Source organism: Prorops nasuta, unplaced genomic scaffold (assembly GCF_024137725.1).
Source record: "Prorops nasuta isolate Cenicafe-Biocafe unplaced genomic scaffold, Cenicafe_Pnas_1.2 PNAS00008, whole genome shotgun sequence".
In the NCBI taxonomy this organism is placed as follows: Eukaryota; Metazoa; Arthropoda; class Insecta; order Hymenoptera; family Bethylidae; genus Prorops; species Prorops nasuta.
Window position 1 is genome coordinate 1,055,747 of NW_027116805.1, and position 27,010 is coordinate 1,082,756.

A 27,010-nucleotide genomic window follows, 5' to 3' on the forward strand; every position below is an offset into this window, starting at 1 on the left:
ATAGCTGTACAGGCTGTATGTACTCTGTTCTCTTCATCTGTCGCTTTACATCGGCGATGACGGCTCTGTCTGTCGTTCCAGCTGTTAATAAATATTTGACAAGTGGTGCGTTGATTTGACCATTCACTAATGTTAAGCGCGGCTTGTGTAGACAGTTAGATATAGTGACAGCAACGAATACAACACCTCAAAAGTTTATTATTTTTTAAACATAAAATAGCCAAAGGTACTAGATATTATACAAAGTTATTCGTTTTCTGCACTTTTTTCAAATATTTAAATATTTACCAACCATTATACACATTTTTTGAACAACATGTTTATAGATATTTATGAAAATTAATGCTAATTTCTTACGTAGCGTATGTTCGACATACATCACGTTGAAGTTGGTTGAAGCTTGATATAATTACATAGAATTTATTTTTGTAAATGTAACATTTGAATAACAATAAAGAGAATTTGCTCCAATATAAATACTAATGCGATTTTCTAATATTTTTTTAATCAGACTTTCATTTGGTATTCTGTCATAAATAATACAAAAATTATTATTTTCTAAATTGAGATTAAAAATTGTAAAATCGTAAATTAAAAAGTAGTCGGTGATATCGTTATATTTTCAAAATGGCAAAAAAAAAGGGAAAAGGAAAAAAGAAAAAAGTTGACGAATTGCAACTTCGCAGGGATATCAGGGACAAACTTAAAATGACAGATGCACCGGAAGTGGTCTTTCCGGAAGAGGATCCAAACAAGTCACAAAAAGATTACCGGCTTGCAGGAATAGAAGGGCAAGTAACAATAAATTTACAAAAAAGTTTCTTTGTAAATAAAATAGCCTAATATTATTTTAGCATAGACTCATCTTCACCAAAAATCGATATTACTGTGTACAATAATACAGCGCTACAAAGAGATTTCAAATTTTCAATTTTTAATATTTGTTGAAGTTCCTGTAATCTTTTGACTTTGTATCAAAATGCACAATTAATTATCATATGTTTGATTTTATCATCTTCTCTGGAAGATTAAGCAATCAATTGATTCAATTTGATAAGTAAACAATTGTAATATTAATTTTAGTAAAAATTTATTTTTAAAAAATATTTACAATAAATTTTCGGAGATGAATAAATTTGAAATACTGGAAATTGAATTAAGATTTCTAAAATAACTTGAGGTCAGAGTGTAAGAAATAGTGCATAAACTAATAACGAAATCTTATCAAAGATGATAACGCTTTCGTGCTCCAATTTCGAAATTTTTTATGGACCAAGCCAAGCACACGCATTTTAGTATTCGCTCCAAAACGCGCTTTGCATGCTAATTTCTACCTGATTTCATGCTTAACAGTATTGCGTAAAATACACCTTATCGGTATAACGTCAGAAAGCATTATAAGCTTATGAAGAAGTCTGACACGCATAAAAATTAGCAAATAATATTAAAAGAGAACACTTTTTTTACCCTCACACTAATACAAACGTCAGAGTAAAATAATTTTAATTCGACAAAAGTTTATCAATACACGCAATGTAAAATAAATTCTTCAACTAAAAAACAATAGGAAAAATATTTCTAATTATGAAAATTCTGCCACAGATACTATAAATACTGATTCAAAATTTGTTTTTTTCAGAGGAGGGACCCACTCAACATTGGTCATAATGGATGGTCTAGGAAATATTTTAAAGACTATAAAAGGACCAGGAACCAATCATTGGGTAAATTAAAAAATGAATTACCCAAGAAATGTATAATAAAGGAGTACATTAAACAAATAATGCACGTAAATAAATTTTTAGAGTATTGGTTTACCTGAGACAGCAGCTAGAATTAACGCTATGATAGAGAGAGGAAAAGAGCAGTTGCGAATACCCCAACAAGTGCGATTAGATTATGTGGTGATTATCTATCTTATCTAACAAAAAATATAATAATTTATGAAGAATTTTATGTTTAGAAAGAAAAGTAATAAGGAAGTAAATATATATGTATATATATGTATATATATATATATGTTCTCAGGGATTGTTGTTGAGCGGTTGTGAGGAAGAAAAGACAAATCAAGAATTGTCAGATATCTTAATGAGAGAGTATCCATACGCATCCAAAGGATACTTTGTTGACTCTGATATTTTAGGTAGCATAAGAACCGCGCTCGTTGCTGGTGGTATTTCATTGATAGCTGGTACCGGAAGTAACAGTGTTCTTATTAATCCTGATGGTTCAAAGCACACTTGTGGGGGGTGGGGATACATGATGGGAGATGAAGGCGGTGGTAATTAAGTCACATTTTTTTTCTTTAATTACGAAATAAGTCAATGAAAAGTAATCTGATCACTCGATAAATTTCAGGCTGGTGGATTGCACGTTTAGCTATAAAAACTGTTTTCGACGACATCGATGGCTTAGTAAGGGCACCGTATCCTGTGACCTACGTATGGCCTGCAATGCGAAGTTATTTCGGAGTTCAAGATTTGCGCGGTATGCTGCCATATTTGTACACAAATTTTGATAAAAGCCATGTTGCTGCTTTTACGAAAGAAATTGTTGCTGGTTGTGAAAAACGCGACCCCCTGTGCTTACACATCTTCGGAGAAGCTGGGAAGACACTTGCAAAGCACGTTTTGGCGTTATCAAAAAAAGCCGACAGCGTAAGTTCAATTTATAATTGAGAATCCACTTTTCGTTGTTTCATGAAATTAATGTAATGTTATGCTTTTTAATGTCAATTTATTGTTTTATTAATGTTTTAGGAGCTCAGGGAGCAATCAGGAGGTTTAAGAGTCATCTGTGTTGGATCTATTTTTCAATCATGGACATTTTTAAAGAAGGGTTTTACCGAAGAAATACATAAAAACGGTTTTTTGGCTTATCTGACTCTAATGAAATTAAGTAAACCAGCAGCCGTGGGTGGTTGCTACATAGCCGCAGAAAAGTCTGATATTAGTTTTGTCAAACCTTATAAAGACAATGCCGAAACATTTTATCAATACAACAAATATACTTACAATGACTCGGAAGAGACGTTAAATATGATTCCATGCAAAGGGTAATAAAACGTTTTTTGTACTCGACAACATAACTTTACAAATATTATTTTTCCTAATTTTGTTAAAAAAGACTGTACTTTTTTTATTAACTTGCCTACGACGAATGCATTATATTGAACGAGTAAAAAGCGTACGGTAAAGTAGCTTTATCGCATGATTTTCATTAATATATTTATTAATTTTCGTACACCTGAACATTTTTTATAAATTAATAGTTCTAATAAATATTCCTTTTAATATTAATATCCATGAATATATATATATATATATATATATATATATTCATATAAATTAAAAAATAAAATTATTATAATATACCAATTTGAAATTGACTAAAAATTTAAAGAAATTGAGAGATAATTGTTTAACAATATTAGGAAAAATGTTGCACGCAACACGTGCGTAAAGTAAACTCTTTCTCACTTATAGGAAATGCCGCACTCGCGCCCTTGGCCCGTGCGAAAAAATAATATTTTACGCACTTGTTGTATAAATAACTATTACTGTTTCATTTACTCGTTTAATTAAGAAATTCTATACTTATTAATTTAAGTGTACAATAAAACAAAAGCTGTTTAATAAATTTAGAGAAAGATTCGTCTAGATAGTTAAAAACATTTGGTACAGGAAACTCATATAGATATAGCTGACATAGATATCAGAAAATAGGGGCGTTTCCATTTCACACTATGTTACATTCTACTAAAGATTCCATTGTGAGAAAAAAGAAAAGAGCCTTTTTAACGAAAATCTTATTTTTAACTGATTTTTATCATTTTTTTAAAGACATACATTTTTCTTTTAATAATTACTATCGCTTTAAAAAGTTAACGAACAGAAACAATTTAATCTTTGTTTAAAAAATATATTTTTGTATCACAATTCGTTGTGTACAGAGAGCTTTAAAAGCGTTTATTCATACCGATGTCGAAACAAAATCTTTAATAAATTTTAGTACGCTATAGCTGAAGCGACTTTAACTTTACACCTTTAAACTAATATATTATAAGATGAAGGTTCAACATTGGTATGTATTTGACATATACACCGTGTTTTTCATTAAACTTTTTACAAATGTACATTATGGAGAAGGAAAGAGGACAAAGAAGCAGGAAGAGAAGCAAAAACTTTCAGTTGCTTCTGATTTATAAAAAATAAAATTGATATTTTTAATAGTTTATAAAATAATGATAAAACTTAACAAACAAAAAAAAAGATTGCTAAAATTAAAATTAAAGGACTTTATACTCTAAACCATACAATATTCGATTTTCAGAGTTTATGTAGATATAGGGACATATTTAAAGTATATAAAATTGACTAATTTACTAATAAAATCAGTCCATTTAGATAATTTTACAAATGCTTCGATTGAAATTTAAGAAATATAGTTGACATAACAAAACTCTTTGCTTTGTATACTAATAATTAGTAATTATTACATGTTTATTTCATATACAATATTTATATGAATTTCTATATATAATACTTGGAGCTATATAATAAACTATGAATTAATTGATGCCAAATTTATCTTCTTTTTAAATCCAAAGATTCGTGATTTAACGTCTAATTGATATTTTTAATCTAAATATTATTATATTGATCATAATAATAATAATCGCAATATTATACAAACGTTTCTACGAATGTCAGAGCTCGTCTCAGCTGTTATAAATTCTGTATTAAGTATATTTCAAAAAATAATTTTATAACAATGTTTTGTTTTATATTGCAACTCCTTTTTTAATGCTTTAAATCAAAAATTTCGATCAGCAATGGTTCAACACTGGATGGATTTACATTTAAATAAACGCCAACGACTTCATCATTTAATCGATGAAGCTCGGAAATTTTCTGAATTAGCTTAAGGAAAGTTGATTTTGCTTCGCAACCTGGATAAACACTTTCCAAATATCTTCTGAGAAGATAATAATAGGAATTCTACATAAAATAATATTTGTATGAGATGTTATTAATTTAACGAATTGTATCGGCTCAAACGTGCCAAGTATCACATACATACAATAAAATAAAATATATGGAAGGTACTCACTTGCTCTAATTTGATAACATCACTATGAATAACTCTTTGTCTGTCTGGAGTAAATAAAGCAATGGCGCTTAGAATTAAAATAATATTTTCATCTCTCCACCGGGGATCAAAGTTTCTAACAAATTTTGCATGTTCTGCATATAAGTTTCCCTTTGCTTCTTTCAAAACATCAACTTTGATTTTTGACAGTCTTTCTTGACTATGCGGTATCTTCCACATATCTTTGTCCGGATCGTAATTAAGTGCTGATCTTAAGATTAGCATTTCTGTACACCCCCCTTTTAAAAGAGCCAATTGATCATCTTGACACATATTTTTAAAGGCATTTATTTTTTTCGCCATTTTTATAAGACGCCGAATTGCAATTGCAGTTAAGTTTATTACGTCCAACAGCATTGGATCTGAATTTCCAAAATTAGTCTGAAATATTAAATTTTCATTTAAAATAAACTACATCTTCTCAGTTTGTTTTCTTTCTACTTGATTATTAAGTGTCTAAAGAATATTACCTTGAATCTACATTCATCTCCTACTAAATTTGTTATATCATCATCCAATGGCGCCAGTAAGGCTTTATTTGCTACAATTAATTCATTCAATTTTGCCCTTTCAGCATCATTGAGTTCCCTACTACTGTGATTACCTCCAAGCGCCGAGTATGCAGAAAATTCTAATTTTATCGCTTCACATAGAATTGATTCAATAGAATTGGCAGCAATTGGTATTCTGACATTAGAAACTGATTTAGTGAAATAGAACTAAGAAATTAACCTTTTATAAAATAAAATTGTTAATTGAACTTACCGTTGAACCTCTTGTAGAACATCTTTCGTAACATCTGCCATGTTTTTATTAATTATAATGCAATCAGGACTAGGAGTTTCATAGTTATTTTTAGACTCTTCAGTATTTCTACTTGTAATTAAGCCTGTCAAAATAGGATTTTCAACAGTCTTTTTTGTCCTACATAAATTATCATTTACCCTATTTGTGCTTTCAGCGGCAACAACAGTATTTACAACTTCATCAACAGATTTATCCATACTATTGTTAGAAATAGTTTGGTCTTCAATTGCACAATTTTCTTGTATGAATTGAGAAAAGTGAGGATCTGCTGTCAACTTACTTACCATATCAGGATCAGTCAAAATTTTCAAAAGTATATTCTGATTTTGAAATAGTTTTGTCATTACATATGAATTACCTAGTACCTTTGAAACTAAGGTAGGGTTTTGAGTAAATTTAAGAATCATTTTCTTGTTTTTAGGACAAGTATCTTTTGGTTTTTGACAAACCTGTGGTTCATCATTAGATATATTTTCTATATGTGGGAGAATATTTAAATTACATGGCACTGAATTTATAGGCTCTTCCAGGTAAGTAGGTGAGATATTTTCTAATGAATCTCTCTCATAATTAGAATAATGGCGAGTGTTTCCTTCAAATTTAGAATTGTACACTGAAGAATGATTATTTTGACTATTATAGCTGTGATCCATTTCTAAAATATTTTGTTCAAAACTGCTTGTACTCTGCTCTGCTTCTGTATTCTGCGAAAGAGGATCATTCACCATGGTATGCTGCAGCGAATTTTCTACATTTGACTTTTTTCTTTCTAAAGTAATCTCTTTTTCTTTGTACACTGTTTGCTCGTATCTAGGGACTCTGGGTGAAGAATTACTACTAGATTCCTTCAGCATATCTAATGTTTTGGACCCTCCAATGTCTCCATTTTCAGGAGGACTAGAAGGGCTTGGTACACTAGCTGCAGTTACAGGACTCATGTTATCAATCACTTGCCGATTTGCATCCAAATCTGTGTACTTTTTATCGGATTCCCAAAAATATGTATCTGATATAGTTGATGAAACTGAATTAACAGACATAGTATCCTCAAAGGTGCAATCATCAGTACAATCCCTTTTAATTTTAAAAACTTTTGTTGTTTCTCCTTTTGGTCTTTTTTTGGCCCTGTTATGCTCTATTTTCTGTCGTTTCAGTACTTTGTCTGCCTCAGACATGATGTACTCCTTCCTCATTCCTATACTGAAACATTTATCTAGCCTACATTTCTGACAAAACCTTCTTGTCACAGGAGTAATTGAACAGTTTTCTGTGAAAGGACAACGAAAGTCCTGAAAGCAAATATAAATATTATATAGAATGGAAAGTAACTTTGATGAAGCAAATAAACTTTACATCGCTATAGAATAAAGTAAAAACTACTTGGAAGTATATGAAATAAGCAAAGAAAAGAAATGTTAACCTTGTTTTTAAGGGCATTTCTCCTGAAAAAAGCTTTACAACTTTCACAGGATACAGCATTGAAATTATAGCCAAGTGCACGGTCTCCACAAACTCCACAGATCTTATTTGCCTCCCTTGTTGGCTGTTCATCTTCCATCGCTGCGGAATTTGCGTTTTACGAGCAATTAGAAGCTCTTATTTAACGTATCATTCCCCATTCAGCAATGTTTTTTTACAAGTTGGCTCATATAATCATTATTTCTCCACTCCACAATAAATAACATCTATGAAAAATTATCCCATTGACATTAAATTCGATGACATCTTTCACCCAATATTGTCAAGCTCGTCGATATGAGAAAATGCTGAAACTTTTAATTTTAAAGTTTTAAAGTCACTTTTTAGTGACAATCCAATGATGGCCAATTGCTCGTCGTTCATTCACTTGCATAGTTGCATTGCATTCACTCACTCATGAAAGCAAAGAGTGTTTGGTGTTGTTTGTTCTAATCTGATAATACTAGATACTACACTGCGCCTCACTGCGCCTCACCACCGCTGACCGCGGTGCTTGCCCTGCCATTGCCTGACGTCCGATATGGGAAGAAAATAATTATCCCCCGATAGATCACGTGACCCTCAAGATTTAAAACTATAAATTTACAAAAATCAACTTTTAAACCAGCTGTACATTAGGTATCGAGATTATTCAACTACAAATATTTCAGAATTGTTAAACTAAACTTTTACTTAGAAGAAATATTACAAATACGATATTTATGACTGTTTCGTTATTTTATGAATAGGTTTTCCTATGTTTTAGATTAATTTAGATCAATCTTAAAGAGATATCTTTATTGGGTCTGCCGGTTTTAATCGATTTATGCAGTGACTACAGACTTATACCAATTTTTATATAACAATAAACCATATTCCTTTTTAGGTTCCGTTCTTGCCGTCCTAGCATAAAAATACAATTCTTTAAGATTTCAGCGTGAATATATTTTCTAGGGAATTTCGTGTGCTAAGTTTCTGGTTTTTACACAATGCCATTTGTTTGAGCGCGCGCCTACTATTTGAAAATTATATTAATTAACAAGTTAATTTATTATTGTGAAATTAAATAATCAAAGAGAATTTTTTAAGAGAGAATATGAAATGAAAGTAAATTAAATTAACATTGTATACATATCAGTAAATTTTTTTTTATTCTGATATAAATAGATATAAGGCTGCACAATGCGACGAAAACTAAAGATTTTTTATGAAATGAATAAAATAATTTAGCCTCTTAATATGACTAAAATTAAAACTCTAAAAAATATAACTCTCCCGAGAATAAGATACTTATACCATATAGTGTAAACATCTGGGCCTCCAGATGTTCGACTAGCTGTTCACTTTCTCCGTGTGAAAACAAATATCTTGCCTGGATTCACACAGAAAATATAACTGTCCACAATCGACGCGTATTTCATATACCCTAAAATACTCGACAGTAAGGTGTTACGATTAGATATAGTAAACTAGACAAATATGTATTACAATTCGATATTACATAACAAATAAAATGAAAGTATTTTTTTTTTCATATTATATACATACTCTATTTAATAGGAAAAATTAATTTCAATGTTATTTGCCTGTATCTAGACTCATCGATCGTAGCTGTGTTATCGTAAACGAATTAATATACAATTAAAAATAACATACCAACCAATTAATCTATTTTGAATCACCCATGTAAATAGATTTTGATGATAATAAAATATTAAATTCGATGTATGATTCAATTGACTATCAAAGAGCATTGCGATCTTTTTTGTTTGTATAAGAAAGCTATTTTCTTGACGTTATTACAACTTTTTACATATTTTTTCATGTCAATTGAACGAAGGTCATTTTGATACTTTTAATCTTGTATTTGATAAAATATTTATTTCTTTTATTTTGATTTATAAACTCTTTTGTACAAACATTAATTAATGGTTGAAAAAAACGCACTTACACATAGACTTTGATGTATTAACGACAGAATTGAACCGATGAAGCCAGTTTACGTCATTTAAACAAATTAACTTCTCTCTGTATCACCTAATATATAAGAAGTATTGAATACAACTGCTATATATTGATGGAATGCTTCACTCGTTTTCTGTTATCGTTATCACTTCAATTCCCGAACATAGCTCATTAGGTACACACGAAAATCGAATTCCATTTAGCATGTGTGAAACTCGCGAAAATGAGAAATTTCTAAACAAAGCATATTTATTAAAGTAATTTTTTTATTTGACTGTGAAATTAGCATCACTCTATCATCTATCCCATATTTTCAAAAATTTACTTAATTGGTAAATTATTTTTCTAAATCCTTTTATTTTACTTTTTTCACTTATTAATACTTCTTAATAATTAATAATACAATAAATGTTAGTGGCCAGGTAGTGATAATTAATGCACTATAATTTATATTATATTTAGCAAAAATTTAATAATATCTTAAAATAGAATCACATAAGGCAATTAAAACAATGAATTTCAGAAGTTATACATATATATATATATATATATATGTAAGTATAATAAATATTTTAAAATTAAATGATCAGATTCACGAATTAAAAGTTTTTGGTCTTATTATTTTTAGGGTATACTATTATATAAGTATAAAATATTGAAAATACAAACATTATGTCTAGATTTTGGTATAATATTTCTAGAAAAATGAATATACATTTAATGAACTAATTACAATGGTAAAATATTTCATTATCAATATTGTGTATTTAATTGTCGATCACACAGAGAGATTATATTTTATTATAAAATTACTAAAACAGATAAAAACGATATCATAAAGTTTTAAGATGAAAAATGCATTCATTCATGATATTTTCCTATTTATTAGTAAGATATTTATAAAATGTAATTATAAAATGCAAACATTTATATATAAACATTTAGATTGTATAAATTTGTAATGAAATAGTGATACATATATTAAGGCACTCTGTTATAAATAAAGTATGCTTCATCAAGTATTTTGGTATAAGTTTGTTTCCTGTGTTGATTTGAATAGTATTAATGAGAGTCATTTTTGTTTTTAAGGGCTCGTAGCTTTGGGAGGAGAATCAGTTAATTTTGTTTTTCCTGTTGGGACACCTCCTGAGTTCAGGAACAATTCTTCTCTAGAATAAAAGCTCACCATTTCCTCGACGGATGCGAAAGACCGCTCATTAACTTTTACAGTGCCCAATGCAAATCTAAAATTAAATTTAATTTCACAGCTTAAATATTATGTGCGTGTGTGTTAATAGCTTAAAAAATTTAGAAAAAAACCTTGGACTCATTATCATATTTCCAACAATTGTATTGGCTAAACACATTTTTGTCATTATGTATTAATTTCCTTATTACAATAATTTTTAATTTACTTGTAATAAGAATTTAATAATAATATCTTAAAATATTTAGGGGAAATCGAGAAATTAAGAAGAAAAAGATTAAAGGAAGGTAGTAGAAGAAAAACGACATGAAATTACATAATTACTTGTTAAATACATCAACTAAATGCACATTCCACAATATTTAAACTGATCTTTAATTATTATTCTCTATTAATTTATTATAGTTATTAATAACACGAATGCAAAACTTCTGTCCAGTGCTAAATGAAAATTTTACATGGACAATTATTTTTATTGATGTCATTTTTCAATAGAATATTTACCTATTATCAGCCCTTCTTCTCACTGGCACATTATAGACTCTATCCTGGAACCAGAGGACCAATGTAAAGGGTCTGTTGACATAATATCTGGATGGTCGAACCAAGAAATATCCGTTTTGGGGCCCTTAGAAACGAAAAATTTTGTTGAAAAATCATTATGTATAATCTAAAAACCACTTAAAAACATCAATTAACGTAACACCAACGTTCTTGGATCAAAGCAGCCGCCTGGTCTCTATTTAAATTATGAAACCAGGATTGTTCTCTGCAATTTGATCTGGTCGGAGGTGGCGGTAGTGGTCTTGTTGCTCTCTCGGATGACAGCGAAGTATTGCTGGAAGAGTGTGGCAACGTTGCCGATTTCTTATCTGGAGTACGTTCTACAAAATTAGAGAAACAAAAGACAATTTAGCTCAATTGTATATATATAAATATAAATAAAGAAAAATAAAACAATTGAAAGATCAAAGTTGGAATTTCAACATGCAATTATGGCATATATTTACATGGTGTTTATAAAGTGTGGTACGAACTTGCTAAGTTTAAACGAGCCTGCGTCAGAGCTGCTTGAGTCAAACAATCGGATAAACTGGCTTGCCGACGTACATCCGTGTTCAACGAAATTTTTCGTTTTGAATTACTAATTATCGTCGCCATTTTCACAATTTTGCCTTTCAATAAAATCAGTGGAAAAGGGCAGAATTAATATTTAAGCGTTGATAAGCAAAATGTGCACGAGAATACTGTCGTCGCTCCTATCTGGCTCCATTATCACCAAATTTATCGAATAAACTCTCTATTTAACTGTAAACAAGTGTTTTCTGAATTGAAAATGAAATGCTTTTAAGATTTTTGAGTCTATTCCTTCAATTATTATTTATTATTTATGAATACTTTTAATTAACATTGTACACTTTAGAAAATAATTTCTCCAATGATTATTTACTTTTTATTATTATGTTTGAAGATTAAGCGAACGTTTTGAGCTTTTAAATGACTCGCCGAACGTAACAAAATGGGGATAAAGAATAAGAGATTCGACTATTTTTGTTTTAGATCAGGTAGCTGAGAACTGCTTGGAAGGATGACTCGCGCGAGGCTTCAAGGATTACTGGTTTCACGTGATCGCTACTGATTATACCTGATCGCTAAAATTGGCAAACTTCAGCCCAATAATTAATTCAAGGTTTTCCTTAATTCTTCTCCATATTTGTGCATCTTTCATAATAATGCATCAAAACAAATATTTTTAGCATATAGACAAATTATTATGTAAATTCTTACTTTCTTCAACCTTCAACAGATTCAATAATTAAACTTAGCGATTTTAACCAAGTAACTCCAGTGACTAAACTCGCTTCTTGAATAGTTTTCTGTCTTTCTCTGCGTAATCAAAGTTTACTTCTTTCCTAGTTTCGGAGCCAACCGAATAGCGGTCGAAGTAATCACACTCTTAATAACAAGCTGCTTATTATCTCGGTTATAACGAATCTTTTGCACGTGTCATTCGAGAATAGTATATTGAGGGATAATGCGAGCCTGACGAGGTCCGGACTAAGACTGAGATTGACCAGACTAGAAGGTACTATGTAATAGAGTATCCAGGCTATTGGAGCCTGTGCGTTGGTCTCTTGGTATGGGGTGTACATTCTCCAAAATAGTTAAAAATATTTCCAAGCGTTAAAAAGCTGTACCAGAAATAGAGTCGTAAATCTCTACTTTTAATTACCAACGATCAATGCAAATTCTATTTTCTCTTTATGATAGTAAAGCAGAAGTTTAAAAGAAATGAAATATTAATGAGCAATTTTTATCAATCATTTTGATTATATGTTTACTTAAGGAAAAGGTAAAAATAATTTTTTCCATCTAGATAATAATTATTGAATTTTATCTTATTAGTTGAAGATGTGGAATAGAAAAATACCTGGTAACTCGGGTGGTGAAGAATAGCCACATCTTGAAAGGCTCCTTTTAAATCTCACTATCATATCAGCAATTTCTTCAGCAATTCTAAATCCCAATCCCCCCAATAATTGTCTACCCATTCTCAAATAAAAACACATTCCATCACACCATTTTATTTACAAAATTATTCCAATAATGCTTTATTAATCACTCGAACGTTTCACCTAAACGTTTTGTATTCACATCAGCTCCTGGTAAATTATACACCTGCTCTATTGAATAAAAGATATCCTTCCACCGAACTACCATTTTTAACTGAATTTCTACTGTCGTTCTGCACGGTTAAATATCATGAACTAATTGAATTTGTGACAATAGAAGCTAATTATATTTTCCGAAGGTCGCCTAATGCTTCATTCTTTATGCCATATTTTATTTGATCAATTTGCATCACTATTTCATTTTATAGCATATCAATTTATACTCCATATTTGTAGTTACCTCTAATTATTAGCACATATAAAAATGTTACTTTTCCTTAATTTAACACCTTTCTTCAAATGGCTTCACTAGTTTTTTAGACCGATTAGATAAAATTAGAATCGACAAATTAATTTTGCCTAATTACACGATCCCCTCGACGAAATAAACTTAACGACAGTTTCAGAGAGACTAACTTCATTTACTGATACTTAGTGTTGCTCGAGATTAACCACTTGCACCAGAATTTATATTTGCATAACCAGAATTCACCATTTGCCAAACACATGTGCTATACAGCTTTTTCTTTATTATGATCTTTGAGCAGTGTCAAGGGGTTGTTTTTTTACTTCATTGTCCCTTTTATTTTGCTGCTTTATGCGCATTGCTATATGGCGAGCACTTCAACTTTATTATGCACAATGTATTAGCTTACTTTGACTTCACGCTTCACTACAATTTTCATTTATCGCAAGAAATTAAAAATTAAAAATATTTGCACTCACCTTTGGATGTTGGTGATGTTTTACTACTAACGCTAGGAGTTGGTGATTGTGATTTTAAAGGGGGCTTCACCAGTGGTAGTGGCGGCCTCGAAGGGGGTCTTCTGTCTTGTAAACTTGGTGAGTAGCTTAAGTAATTTCTTTTGTCATCAGGCTAAAAAATAAACAGACCTTATTTTACTCTTAAATAAAATTGAATGTATATGTATAGTTAAATAAGAAAGTAATTATAAAAAATAGTAATATGTAGAAAATAATAAAGCGTGAAAATTATTAAAATACTTACACTTTCTGTAATTGATTCATAAATTTTGTAAGTTTCGTCGTCCTCATCATAATTACTAGGTGGTTTGTAAATACTTTCAACCGAACTTCTGTTTCCGCTCCCCAAAGACAGTTTACTCTCCGTCCTGCCCATTTTTTTCTGATTTTGTTCTATGATCTCGTTGTCAAAAGGCTCATAATCATCTTCACTCTCATCCATCTTTGTCGGCAAATTTGCAACTAGATCCGGACTCCTAATGCATTCGGGATTGTATATTATCGGTTTTACTAAAGAGGATTTTTGTTTTGGATCTGGTGGAGGCGGTACTGACATTCGTTCTATAAACAAAAGTGTATTATAAGTTAAAAATAAATGTAAAACCTCACCACTCTTTCTTGTCAAGCTACTAAAATCCCTAAGCATTAATCCTTTATAATACAAAAAAAGTAAGTTTTCCTACAGAATAATTCATTCTCTAATATAAAAAAGAATCAAAAACATTATTTTGAATTTATGATTATTAAGTTGTTTGGATCCTCACGACAAAAATAAATGAAAACGCGATATTTTTAAAACCACTTTTGTGTCAATAAAATAAGCAAGCTTTTTTTTCGATTTAACTAAAAACAATCCATATAACATTGCACTTGTTATTTTCTTGTCGCGAACACCCACTTAAATAATTACTGATTTTAGTCTCTTATAATGCGATGCACCCGAATTTATTTGCCTTGTCAATTAATTCATTTTTTTTTTAAGATTTTAATAAAACATTAAAGAAAAAATTCATATTAATAATCATCACGTCGTATTGTCGATCTTCTAATTCTTTTTATAAGATTCCTAAGCATTCTCTGTATTGAAATTATTTATTTAAATGAATAATAAGATAAAAATAAACCTAAAAATAGTAACACAAGTATTTATACTAACTATGCATTTCGTTGTTAGTCTTTTTAATCTTATTATCAATTTTTTGAGCATTGTGCAAGAAAGAAATCTGAGGTATCGCTTTCTCAAAATTAGTATTACTGATTTTCTTCGTCTTCAGAACTTCCGGTTTAGGTTTGATGGCAGGTTTTCCACTATTTGACAGTTGCATCAACTCTAACCTTTGTTCAATTGGAAGATGCTTGTCATTATTGAAATTCGCATACGTATTATCCTCCTCGTTACCACAATTCACATAAATACTTTCTCCAACCATGTTTACTTGATTCTCCAAGTAGTTTAGCTCATTATTCTGGCAGATCTTCTCGATTTTCGGTATCTCGTCTTCCGTGGAATCCTCAAAATCTGTGTCCCAATATTCGTTATCACTTGGATAATTATCTAATTCTACGTCAACTTTGCTTTCCTCTCTCGTTTCCTCTTCCGTTTCCTCTTTCGTTTTCTCTTTCGTTACCTCCCTCGCTCCCTCCATCGTTTCCTCTCTTATTTCTTCCCTTATTTCTTCTCTTCTTTCCTCCCTTGTTTCTTCTAAATACTTTTCTGGCGACTTCTTTAACTCTTCCAGAAAAGACCAGAATTTCCTAAAATAAAAAAAATATTTGTTAGGCATATCTTATTTTATTCGAGTGTCGTTAAATATTGGTGAGCTATCTTTGTCGAAAATTATTTTTTAAGTAAATAACAAAACTCTACCAAAAATAATTAAAGATTTATATACTTTACGTTTAATGTCAATAAATATTTGGCAAGAACAATAAATATTAATAATAAACCTTAATAACTTAAAAGAAAAAAGAATGGAGAAATAGTTTAGTGAAAACTGGTAAAATTGTATGAGACGTTAGGGAAAATTTTAATTCAAAGGGAGAACAACGTTGAATAACTGAATACTAAGGAGTGAAAGCAAGGAACATGGAACGAGAAAGAAATGGAGAGGGGGAGGGGAAGTTCTTGCGTATTTAAAGAATGTTCATTCAGCAAGCAAAACGTGTATCATCATTTTTTTAGAAATTTCATTCCATACCTATAATTATTTGAAACCAACTGAAAAATATAATTAAATCTATTTCTCTATATTATTTATTTGAGCAGCCATTGTTATGCATACAAAAAACAAATTTTTCATTAAAAGAGAAAACATTAATATTAATTTCAACAGTGATTTAAAATACGCATTACAAATTACTTATTAACAAATAACCAAAAAATCATGTTTCGTAAACAATTAAAGATGCAAAGTTACGGTAAACGAGATGCGTCAGTGATTTAAATAATTCCACAACCATATAATTACACAATTCTGCGAGATTGAAAAACCGATAGACTCGTGTGCAAAACTCGTCGTTAGAATTTTTGTCTACTTTCTTCCGAACATTACTCATTCTCTTCGCATAAATCTATGAAAATTTTAAGCCGCGTGCCAATACCATATATCTGTTGGTTGCCCCAAAAATCCCATTAAAACGTTAAAACTCTGCACGAAATGTAATGGAAAATGTATTTTTCTGTATTTCTTTATCAAATTTGTGTGTGTTTTCTCCGAAAGAAAATTATCAGTTTTATTTTTATCATGTACAATCCAGATTGACTTTGGAAGACTGTAAAGTGCGGGGATGAAACGGCGGAGGAGTAGGGAAGGGGGGGGGGGAGATTTGGCGAAACGCAAAGTGAAATTAGAAAGAGACGATGTGAGAACTGACATCGCTCTCATTCCTTACCACATCAATTGTCGCGTAAGATCATTCTTCCACAGAGCCAACTTCCCCTCTGTCAAGTACTGCAATAATTACGATTAATTAAGTTCAACGTAAGAGGGCACGCGACTGCCGGTCCAATTGGTTTATTGTACTCCGAAACGGGAGCAGATGCATATTGAGTGAAGCTCATTGCTCGCGCGTGTACACTTTCCTACTGAATTTCTTAAACAATAACTACAAATCTTCTCTTTTTCGCAGTGCATTTGAGTTAATTTTCAATAAGCAGAATAATTGTTATCGTTAATACAAACGGGAGCAGATGTACATTAAGTGAAGCTCATTGCTCGGATGTGGACACTTTCCAACAGAATTTCCTAAACAATAATTGCAAATCTTCTTTCTTACAGAATACACTTGAGTTGGTTTCCAATAAGCATAATAATTGTTATCGTTAATGATATTCTACTACAAGATTTGTTATGGAATTTTAAATTATTCTATTGTTTCTTAATTAACTTAACAAAATTTTATTGATAAGTCTGTTCTTCTTAAAAAATTTTACACACTTTCTAACTGAATTTTGTAAGAATAGTGCAACGTGAACGTTTTATTTATTTCACAAAAGAGTTAACCTGATTATTTATAAACAGAAAGTTTTGTTTTATATATTTGAGTGCAACGAAATAATTAACAGTATTTTCCTTGGTTAATTAAAATTGTTAATTATTCTAGCATATAATAGTGTTAATAAATATAATACTCTTAAAAATAGACAATATCACTTAAAGAAAATTTATAGTAACATAGCACGATGCTTATCAAATCTTGGATCTTATTTTGAATTCCTTCAAGCCTCGTATTTTCATTTGTTATCTACGATACCTGACAGTCGCGTGTATACAAGTGTAACAATAATAGAAATATAGGTGTATTGATAAACAATGACATAGTGTGTTAAACAAATGTAGACTACGATTATAAAATGTTTTATTCTTAAAATAAAAGTCTTTTAAATTTGTTACTCACTAGCTATCTCTTAACTATATATTAGTAGTAGTTTTTAAATTATAATAAAAACTTTAATTCAATGTCTGCATCTTAATTGAAAGCTCGTAGTTTTTTTATATTAGAGCAAACTTTAATAGTTATTTTTTAAGCAAGTTAATTATATTAAATACTATTTATTAAATATGTACTGTATTAAAAAGTCACTAAGATTTATAAAAACTTTAGATTTTCTAAGATTTAATAATTATAAAATTATTTACTCACTAAGAGTTCATCTCCATCGATCTGCCTTTTTTTGACTGCCTGACAGCAATCCTCCAAACCATTCTGAAAGATTTAGCACACATTTAATAGAGGAAGTAAGATATGATATGAACAAAAGAGATAATTTCTAATCATATTTAAGCTTACTCATTGGAAACTGATTAATGAACGATTAAAATTTATCAAACGGCTAGAAAAACCCACATATAGGTTAATTTTAGTAAGTTCAGTAGGGTGATCATTTAGGAACTAGTAATTCATCTTTCAAACATTTTACAACAGGGAAACCCTGTATTTACCTGCTTAACGTGATAAACGATAATTGTAATTAAGGAACATAAATAATACAAAGGAAATAAATTTAAAATATATAGGAATAATTTTAAATAGTAATGATATAATATGCTCTGGAACTAGTCGTTTAACCCCCGAGAATTGATCAGTTTAATAAGGATCACAAATTAGATTGAAGTTCATTCAAATTCCCACTAATACATAAACCAGCTCGCCTTAAAACGAATTACGACAAATAAGAATATAGCAGGTGTATTTATTTATTTGACAATCTAAAACAATATACTTATAGATTCACCAGTAATTTACATTCATATTTTATAAAATTATAGAATAAGCAAAGCATTTGATCTCTAGACACTAATACTAAGTTCCAAATTGTCAAACTCAAAAATTCGAATTGACATATTATAACAGATATGTTTACATTTATGATAAACAGAGAATAATAGTACTTAACGAAGAAACTTTTAATGCCTGAGTATGTCAGCTTAAATATTATATGTAGTTATTTAAGTGGAAAACTAACGATGTTTAACAAGCGGGAAATACGATAGAAAGTGAAATCTTAATCTTTAAAAAAATGATAAAAAGACGGAAATAAGCGAAATTGGTAAATATGATTTAATATTAGCTGTTTATCAAATAAAAAAAATCTGGTTTCAATGGTGAAGAGTTAAGGGGGGAGGGGCAAAAGTAATAATTCGATCGGGTAGATAAGACATATATGTATATTTGACTGTTTGACAAGCGAGGAATGTGGGTGCAGTGACCCTGTCAAAGCTTCTACAATGAGATGGCAATCATAAGGCTGAAGTTGACTCACCTTTTGGAGCAAAAGGAGCACTCGATTGGTGTTCCATGTCGAAATGTTTCCGATGGCGTCGCTACGCGACAGCTTCTCGGACATTGCACCATGCGTTCGCGCGACTTTAACAAAAAAGTGTCACACGTGTTAGCGGCTTAGACGCATCTGCATCAACTTTTTGTGGGCGAGGTGTCTCTGACAGTACTCCGCTTGTTTCGCTTCCCCCACCATATGCCTGCTTTCATTTATGACTCCTGCATGCTCTAGAATGACCAAGGCCGTCACGAATATCCAACGATAACGTGATTGGTCCATTTTTGACATTTCACCTGCCCCACCGTCTAATTTTAAATTGTTTTCATTTGCGTATATTCAAAAGTAAATATAGTGTAGTATAATATATTTCGTTTCTTCCTGAATGGTTCCATATATAATCCAGATTTTTACTCGTTTCATTTGATAAGATTACTTTTATTATTTTGATCTTTATAGCCTATAGCCTTTTAACCTTAAGCTTCGTTCATATGATATAGCAAATACTGGATTTTCTACTGTGTAGTGTGTGGTTTGTCGCCTTTATCATATTTATATACTATATACCTTTATTCGTGCATTATACTACGCAATATTCGTTATTATTTATAATTAATGTATGCTTCTTTGCTTTCATATAATTTTAAGCCTTCTAAACTTTTAACTAGTTTATTTATCTGTTATTACCGTAATACAAACCTAGCTCACTTGGATTTCAATTGGCTCGTCTACCTTTTACTCATTGACTTTGACTCTACCTGCTTTAGGATTGGCTTATACATATATATATATATATATATATATATAGTTGCACTACTATGTATAAACATTAAAAAGTTGTATACAAGATTTAATAAAATTATTTAACTAGACCATTTTACTAAATTGCTTAGCTTCTTCGATTGACTGAGGAATATCTTCTAGCAATTTCGAATAACTTCAATTTATACTTATTATTAATTATTATTTATACTCAGATAAAAATCAAAACGGTTTCTTATCCTCCATAACAGCATTGCAGAAAGTCGCGTAGACTCGTGCCGGTAAAAGTGATCGTGTAAAGCTTTTTAATTTTCTTTTTAAACATTAACTTAATTGGAAAACTTAAGTGACAAAATGTCTGCTATTAATCTATCAACGGTTGAAGAATACAATAAGTTTATCAAGTAAGTATAATGATATACGTAAATAGCACCTAACCTATTTACGTACACAATTGTTTAATTTTTTATTGACAAGAAATGTTTAATATAATTGACAACTACAAATTTAGTTTGAAATAGACTTTAATTTAATTTATTACAACTGCTGATATATCTATTTTTTATTAGATCACCAAATCTTACTGTTATTCATTTCTATGCATCATGGGCCGATCAATGCAAACAGATGAATAATGTTATTGAGGAGCTGATTATGGTAAAAGAATATAAGGATGTTAAGTTTGCTAAAATTTTGGCAGAAGATGTACCAGAAGTATCTATGAATGCTGATGTCTCTGCAGTACCAACAATTTTATTGTATAAAGATAATAAAATAGTAGATAGAGTAGATGGTGCTAACCCTGGCACCTTAGCAGAGAAGATTAAGAAGTTTATAAATAGCAAAGATGTGCCAATTGTTACTCCAAAACCCAAGGAAGACCTTGAAGCTAAATTAAAAAAATTAATTAACCAAGCCCCTTGCATGCTTTTCATGAAGGGTAATCCAGCCAATCCTAGATGTGGTTTCTCAAGAACAATAGTTTCCCTTTTGAATAGCTACAATACTGATTATCAAAGTTTTGATATTTTACAAGATACTGAAGTTAGAGAAGGACTTAAGCTGTTTAGTAACTGGCCAACATATCCACAACTCTACCTAAATGGGGAATTAATTGGTGGTTTAGACATTGTTAAAGAAATGAGTGACAGTGGAGAATTAGAAAGTATGCTTCCTAAAAAGAATAGTGAAGAAAAGTAAGCTTAAGTGTAACATTACTTTTATTTCAAATTTTATATTTCCAACAAAGAATTCCCTTCTTTTCCAGAAGCTAAAGGGCACCAGAGGACTTAATGATTATTCTATAAGTTATCTTATAGTACATCTTTAATATGGCTACTATTTTTTCCAAGAGAAAAATAAATTATTAAAACTTTTTCACACACAAATAGTTTCTCATATAAATTTATTTATTTATATTAAGAAAATATTACATGATTCTTCTTACACATTAAAAACAAAAGATTAACTTGAATAAACTTTAATAAAAACTGAATAAGTTTGTTATTCAATCTTTATAATTAACTATTCATAAAATCCATAATTACAGTTATATGCAAACATGCATATATATACCTACTTCACTATCTACTTGATTAACTTAGTTCAATCTTTTTCTTTTATTTTTTGTACCGATTTTTGCACCTTTTCTTGCACCAGCAACAATGCTCTGGAGGAATCTTCCTGCATTTTTTTGCTTTTTCCTATCAAATAAAAATAAACAAAAATTTAATTCTATGAAATAACCATAATTATAATTAGACAAATTACCGTTTATTCAATAAAGAACGTGTAAGTGGTAGATAGGCGTAAGGATCTGGTTTATTCTTTTTCTTAATATCTCCTGCGGCTTTCTTAGCACGGTATTCTGATCCGGGTGTAGAATCTTTTCTTGTTACTCTTACTGGTCTGTGAATTCCTGAGCCTCCAGCTAAAATATAATAAATTAGAGAATGTATACTTGCTTTTAAATATATTTAAATAGTGAATATCCTCTTGTGTTACCTCGGTATTTTGCTACACCCTGACTTATTAAGCTAACATTATCGGAACATTCGCTGTGACTTCGTTTTCTTATCCCGGGCTTGGAAGAAACTATAACCTTTACATTCTCATCGCAATCTACGGAAATTTTAGTTACAGTCATACAAAAAATTATTCTTTGGAAATTTGATAATGATTACATTATTCTAGTAAATTACCTTCATCCGAATCACTAGGAGCCAACATATTCTTTTTCTTAGCAAATTCACTGTCACTGTCTTTGTCGGTATCTTCAACTATTATTAAACGTCCATCAGGAGCAAGTTTGAATTTAGATTCATTCTTCTTTTGTACAGGCAATTGTTTATCCGATGCCCCAGGTTTCGTCGCTAAAATAATAATTTTATTTAAACACTTTGTAATGAATTTCGAGAAAATGTTGCTGCTTAACTTACTGGTTATATTCCTTGTGGCTGCAGGATCAATAAGATCAACAATATTTTCTTCAGTCTCTTGAATCCATGCCTCCTTTCTTGATTTCCTCTTATTTTTCTTATTTGGTTCTTCTTTTTCTTCATCAATCTCTATATCACTGTCAGACACTAGATCATCCATGCTGTTAAAATAAAATACCAAATTTAAGACACTTGCTATAAATAATTTCCGCTGATAATTCTAAAATATATTACGTTCTCGGTCGTCGCTTTGGATCAAATTCATCTTCATTGTCATCGTCTTTCTTCTTTTTCAGTTCTTTGGTTTTTCTTTTTGCTTCTTCTACTTTGTTTATATTTTTCAATCGCTTTTGTAAAATCACATCTGAAGCTGGTACAAGGCTGGTGATTGTTTGGAAACCGTATTTCCTTATAAATTTTGTAATTAAGTCACGAACTTTTTGCCGGCAATGTCGTTTACAATCATCGGTCATGACAGAAAATGATTCAAGCTAAGAAAAAAGAAATAATAAAATGAACAGTGAGCATAATATTTTCTTATTCTTTAACCTTTTTCGTTTCTTACCAATTGAGGCAGCGTTGGTGCAATAATAGGAGCTGGCATCACAGCGATGAAAACTTTGATGTAAGATAAAACTGCTTCCGCGACTTCCCTAGCGGGAGACTTAGCTAGTGAACAGGCGGACTTTAATATTTCTAACACCGTTTCAACACCTAGGGATCCTAAAATTTAGAAAAAATAAAATTAATACATATATATATATATAATAAAACAATAATACTTGATTTTAAAAAGTGTACCATTAAAGTGATATGTTAAGGAAGCTAAAGCTAGCAATGAAGCGCTGCAATATTTCGGTTCCCCGTCAAATCCAGCCATTAGCATCTTAGTAAATTCTTGTAAATAATTTCCTTTTTTCATTAATTTGTGAGCAATATCATTTAAAAGTTGGTAAGCAGTTGTGCGACACCTTTCATTTATGTTTTTGATACATAAAACTACTTCGGGAACAATGGCTTCAAAAAATTTTGTCTTTTCAAGCTGTGGGTGTATTTTCACCAAATGCATTAAACACCTCAGTCTAGCTGTTCTGCTAGAATTAATAACAGTAGTTGCTGAAGAAATTATTACTTTTTGAATTTCCTTACGATGTTCCATAACATAATTTTTACAAGCATCTTTATCGCTTGACAATATCTCTTCCAGGAATCGATACGATTTCTTTTGATCTTTCTGATGTTTTGTGTCCTTTAAATAAGGTACGCATAATTGATAAAAAATTTTCAACCTATCGGAATCAGTATAACCACACAAAGCTCGAATCAAATCATTTAAGCTTTCTTTTAGATATTCTTCTGCGCCCGGCTCTTTTAATTTTTCCAATGCGCGATCGAATAAATCGTTTGCCATTTCCTTGCCAGTAATAGTTAGGTAAATCGTTATAGTGTTATACGCTGCGATACGTTGTCCTTGATCGCTTGTTCCAATAGCCCTTGTCGTATATATATTGAATAAAAGTGGCAAATAGTTTTTCGCGAAACGTGAAAGCACCATTATATCATCTTCTTTATCATTTTGCACAGCCTTTGCAATTAATTTCCGTAAAGAAGCCATGATGGTTACTCTTAAATCTTCTTTATTAGAAATAATCATTCCTAACATTTGGGCAATACTGGGAAAATTTTCCTTAACGTCGTTAGCATTATTGCAGATACTAGGAAGGATTGACCATATTTGTGGTATACAAAGCTCATATCTTTTACTCTCTGCAGGATTCTTCATTTTCTCTTCACAAATAATTGATAACGGTAACAGGTGCTCAATGAAAAATGAAAGGGATCCCCCAGAAATGCAATCTTTCAATAATGGCAGCATCCAAGTTCTATTCAAATTGATCGTTTCGTTATCCAATTTAATAGGAAGATAGCCCAGGACAGTTTCCGGTCCCATAGTCTTTATAGCTGCTCCAATCACGTATTCAACATCAGATATATAAGCAAAATTATGTACATTTCGTAAGTTGGGCATAATCTTGAGAAATTCGATAAGTCGCGGATGATAAGTTTGACCAGCTACTTGGAACAACACAGCCGTTAACTGTAAAACATGATACCATGCTTCCAAATATTGGTAGCTGATAGATTTTTCCATTATAGCAATAACTTGATCCAATATAAAATTATACTGTTTGGCCAATTTTTCAGTTTTGCATAATGGGGCAAAACAATCTTCCATAATTGCTTTTATAGTATGTGATGCGGCTGTAATTATTTCTCGCTTTTCGGATAACCACAAATCCGCACATTTTTCCAATATCTTTGGTATTGTAGTTGAGCAAAGATGTATCGATAAATTAGCCAAATTACAATGAGCTTCTTGCATCACAGTTAACCATGCAAGTGTAGGCTGTGTATCATTTGCAGGAGGCTGATAATCGTAAAGAGCTGTAATAATTTGTGCATTTCTCTGTGCAGGCAAAACTGCTTCCAAAGGCCGTGATACAAATAAACCATGTAAAGTTTGAAGACAACAAGATGTAACTAATATGTTTTTTAGGCCCATTATTCTTAATAAGCCTTCACAAATAGTTTTTACATAAGATTTTGGTAACTGATGAACAATATCTTTCAGTAAGGTTAAAGTATGAAGAATAGTGGTTATACTACCACTATCATTTGTAGAATATAACTGCTCAATACAATGTTTTGCAACTTGAGCTGCACCAGGATGGCACACAGGAGGATTCTCACTTTTCATTATATCACTACCTATAATAAAATAATTGAAAATGCATTTTCTATTTATATGGGAAAAATTATACTGCATTACAGTTATATTTTATTATTTACCTTTGAGTATAGCACATATTCCATGTTGAGCTGATTTCCTTACTTTTGGTTTTCCATGGACACAAAATGATAATATTACATCCATTACTTGTTTTACAGAAGAATTTGTCCATGCTGCAGCTTCCTGAGCTCTCAATAACAAGCATAGACTTATTATACACTAAAATAATAAAGCAAAAATAAATAAACATTGAAGCTATGTATTAAATGTAATAATTAAAACAATTTATCGAACTTACATGACGAATAATTAAATAGTTTTCAGAAACTGAGTATTTTGTAAAGATCTGAAGAATTAATTGACTCGCTGCATCAAACTGTGTAATCATGACATTTTTAGGAACTGTTTTCAAATTCATGCTCAGCAGTGAAAGTATAGCTGCTGCAGATGTTTCTTCTTCAACAGCTTCTAAAGTACTCATCTAACATAATAGTAGTATTTTATATAATAACTGAATTAGTAATTGATAAAAAATTTGCCTAAAAATTGCATCCTTTACTAACCAATGCAGCAAAATATTCAGTAGATGATTCTGTACCTCCATTTTGTTTAATAACTTCCGTAACTGCTGCTAAGACAGCAAGCATTTCTTTGTGAATCAGAGATGATGATTGAAAGTGATTCAAAAAGCTATCAAACAATACAATAGAAATATATGATAACAACAAGTTCTATAAAACATCAATAAAAACAGAATATAAATTAAGTATACCGATTAAATGATATATTGGAACAATTACTGTAATTGGAGGCATATGTTTCTGAGGTATTAGCAGTGGTACCACTGATGACACTGCCCTGGCAATCTTCATTAAGATCTAGATTTGCCAACTGAAGTGGAATTCCTTGAATAGCATCATGCCTTTTTAAATCTGCTGTAGTGAGTCCTGATGTTAACTTCTCTCCTTTAATAGAAAGTGAAATAATATACAAATATTAATAAACTTTTACATTCCATAATATATTAATAAAGACGGAAGTACGTGTTTTAAACGTAGAAGCTGCTTAAAAAACTTACCAATCGGAACTTTAAAAAACATTCCTGTAGCCTGTTCACGATGCTTTGTTGTTTCCGGATTAGAGCTAGCACTTTGGCCCTTTTGCCATCGTTTAGCCTTTTTTCTGCTACACAAACGTGGGCCTAATTTCCCCATTGTACGTCTTTTACTATTCTAAAAATTAATAAAAATTATAATGACTAAAAAATATAATCCTCCAGTCTCCACCACAAATAAGGAGAGGTTATTTACTCACTTGTGGCCACTTGCGGGACTTGCGGCGTTCCTTCGATCTGAAGTGACTTGAAGTAGGCTTCGTACTCTCGACTACTGTCGACTCTCGACTATACTGTCGACTTTCGACTACTGTCGACTCTTGCTCGAGTCTCGACTCGAAATTCGAGAGTCAGAAGCATGCGCAGTAATAATGGTAGTGAATATAGAGACCGTGCACACCAACACAATGATAGCGAAGTGTCAATGTATAACTGTATACGTATAAATAAATTACACTGAAAAACTGCGCAAATTGACCGATAGTTTGCGCTGATAGTATGCATATATACCAATATACATTCTTATCTCACTGTCATTGTGTTGGTGTGCACGGTCTCTATAGGAACAGGGCCACGGTCGGTTACCTTTTTACTAACTTCAC

The 27,010-nt window shown here is 30.9% G+C and overlaps 5 protein-coding genes across 7 annotated transcripts; 2 read left to right on the forward strand and 3 right to left on the reverse strand.

The window, feature by feature from the left end:
- The first annotated feature begins 22 nt into the window (after positions 1–22).
- Positions 23–3,606, forward strand: Nagk (N-acetylglucosamine kinase). 3 transcript variants are annotated; one of them, XM_066730648.1, is made up of 8 exons: positions 23–105; positions 687–791; positions 1,640–1,724; positions 1,806–1,904; positions 2,029–2,281; positions 2,359–2,657; positions 2,760–3,055; positions 3,486–3,606. In XM_066730648.1, exons 2-8 carry the CDS (start codon positions 709–711, stop codon positions 3,547–3,549), a joined length of 1,179 nt encoding a protein of 392 aa, XP_066586745.1. In that variant the 5' UTR covers positions 23–105; positions 687–708; the 3' UTR covers positions 3,550–3,606. The 3 variants fall into 3 exon arrangements, with proteins under 3 accessions (XP_066586745.1, XP_066586744.1, XP_066586746.1); XM_066730647.1 differs by having other exon boundaries at positions 37–226; XM_066730649.1 differs by lacking the exon at positions 687–791 and having other exon boundaries at positions 37–226.
- A 1,186-nt stretch (positions 3,607–4,792) lies between these two features.
- On the reverse strand, positions 4,793–7,920 carry Hr96 (Nuclear hormone receptor HR96). Its single transcript, XM_066730646.1, has 5 exons — positions 7,379–7,920; positions 5,917–7,247; positions 5,622–5,838; positions 5,113–5,532; positions 4,793–5,000 (listed from the first exon to the last, which is right to left on the reverse strand). The coding sequence occupies exons 1-5, from the start codon at positions 7,514–7,516 to the stop codon at positions 4,803–4,805; spliced, it is 2,304 nt and encodes a 767-aa protein (XP_066586743.1). The 5' UTR covers positions 7,517–7,920; the 3' UTR covers positions 4,793–4,802.
- A 2,325-nt stretch (positions 7,921–10,245) lies between these two features.
- Positions 10,246–19,501, reverse strand: LOC136775370 (lymphocyte cytosolic protein 2-like). Its single transcript, XM_066730085.1, has 9 exons — positions 19,289–19,501; positions 18,169–18,231; positions 16,918–16,976; positions 15,182–15,780; positions 14,270–14,586; positions 13,987–14,137; positions 11,299–11,472; positions 11,093–11,216; positions 10,246–10,625 (listed from the first exon to the last, which is right to left on the reverse strand). The coding sequence occupies exons 1-9, from the start codon at positions 19,370–19,372 to the stop codon at positions 10,466–10,468; spliced, it is 1,731 nt and encodes a 576-aa protein (XP_066586182.1). The 5' UTR covers positions 19,373–19,501; the 3' UTR covers positions 10,246–10,465.
- Positions 19,502–19,688: 187 nt separating this feature from the next.
- On the forward strand, positions 19,689–21,470 carry Grx3 (Glutaredoxin 3). Its single transcript, XM_066730711.1, has 3 exons — positions 19,689–20,469; positions 20,635–21,261; positions 21,333–21,470. The coding sequence occupies exons 1-3, from the start codon at positions 20,420–20,422 to the stop codon at positions 21,337–21,339; spliced, it is 684 nt and encodes a 227-aa protein (XP_066586808.1). The 5' UTR covers positions 19,689–20,419; the 3' UTR covers positions 21,340–21,470.
- A 160-nt stretch (positions 21,471–21,630) lies between these two features.
- On the reverse strand, positions 21,631–26,695 carry LOC136775261 (RRP12-like protein). The gene is made up of 14 exons (XM_066729860.1): positions 26,609–26,695; positions 26,373–26,526; positions 26,067–26,259; positions 25,858–25,984; positions 25,593–25,775; positions 25,354–25,513; positions 23,305–25,272; positions 23,069–23,226; positions 22,738–22,994; positions 22,504–22,664; positions 22,267–22,437; positions 22,070–22,186; positions 21,836–21,995; positions 21,631–21,768 (listed from the first exon to the last, which is right to left on the reverse strand). The coding sequence occupies exons 2-14, from the start codon at positions 26,506–26,508 to the stop codon at positions 21,666–21,668; spliced, it is 3,894 nt and encodes a 1,297-aa protein (XP_066585957.1). The 5' UTR covers positions 26,509–26,526; positions 26,609–26,695; the 3' UTR covers positions 21,631–21,665.
- Between the last annotated feature and the right edge of the window lie 315 nt (positions 26,696–27,010).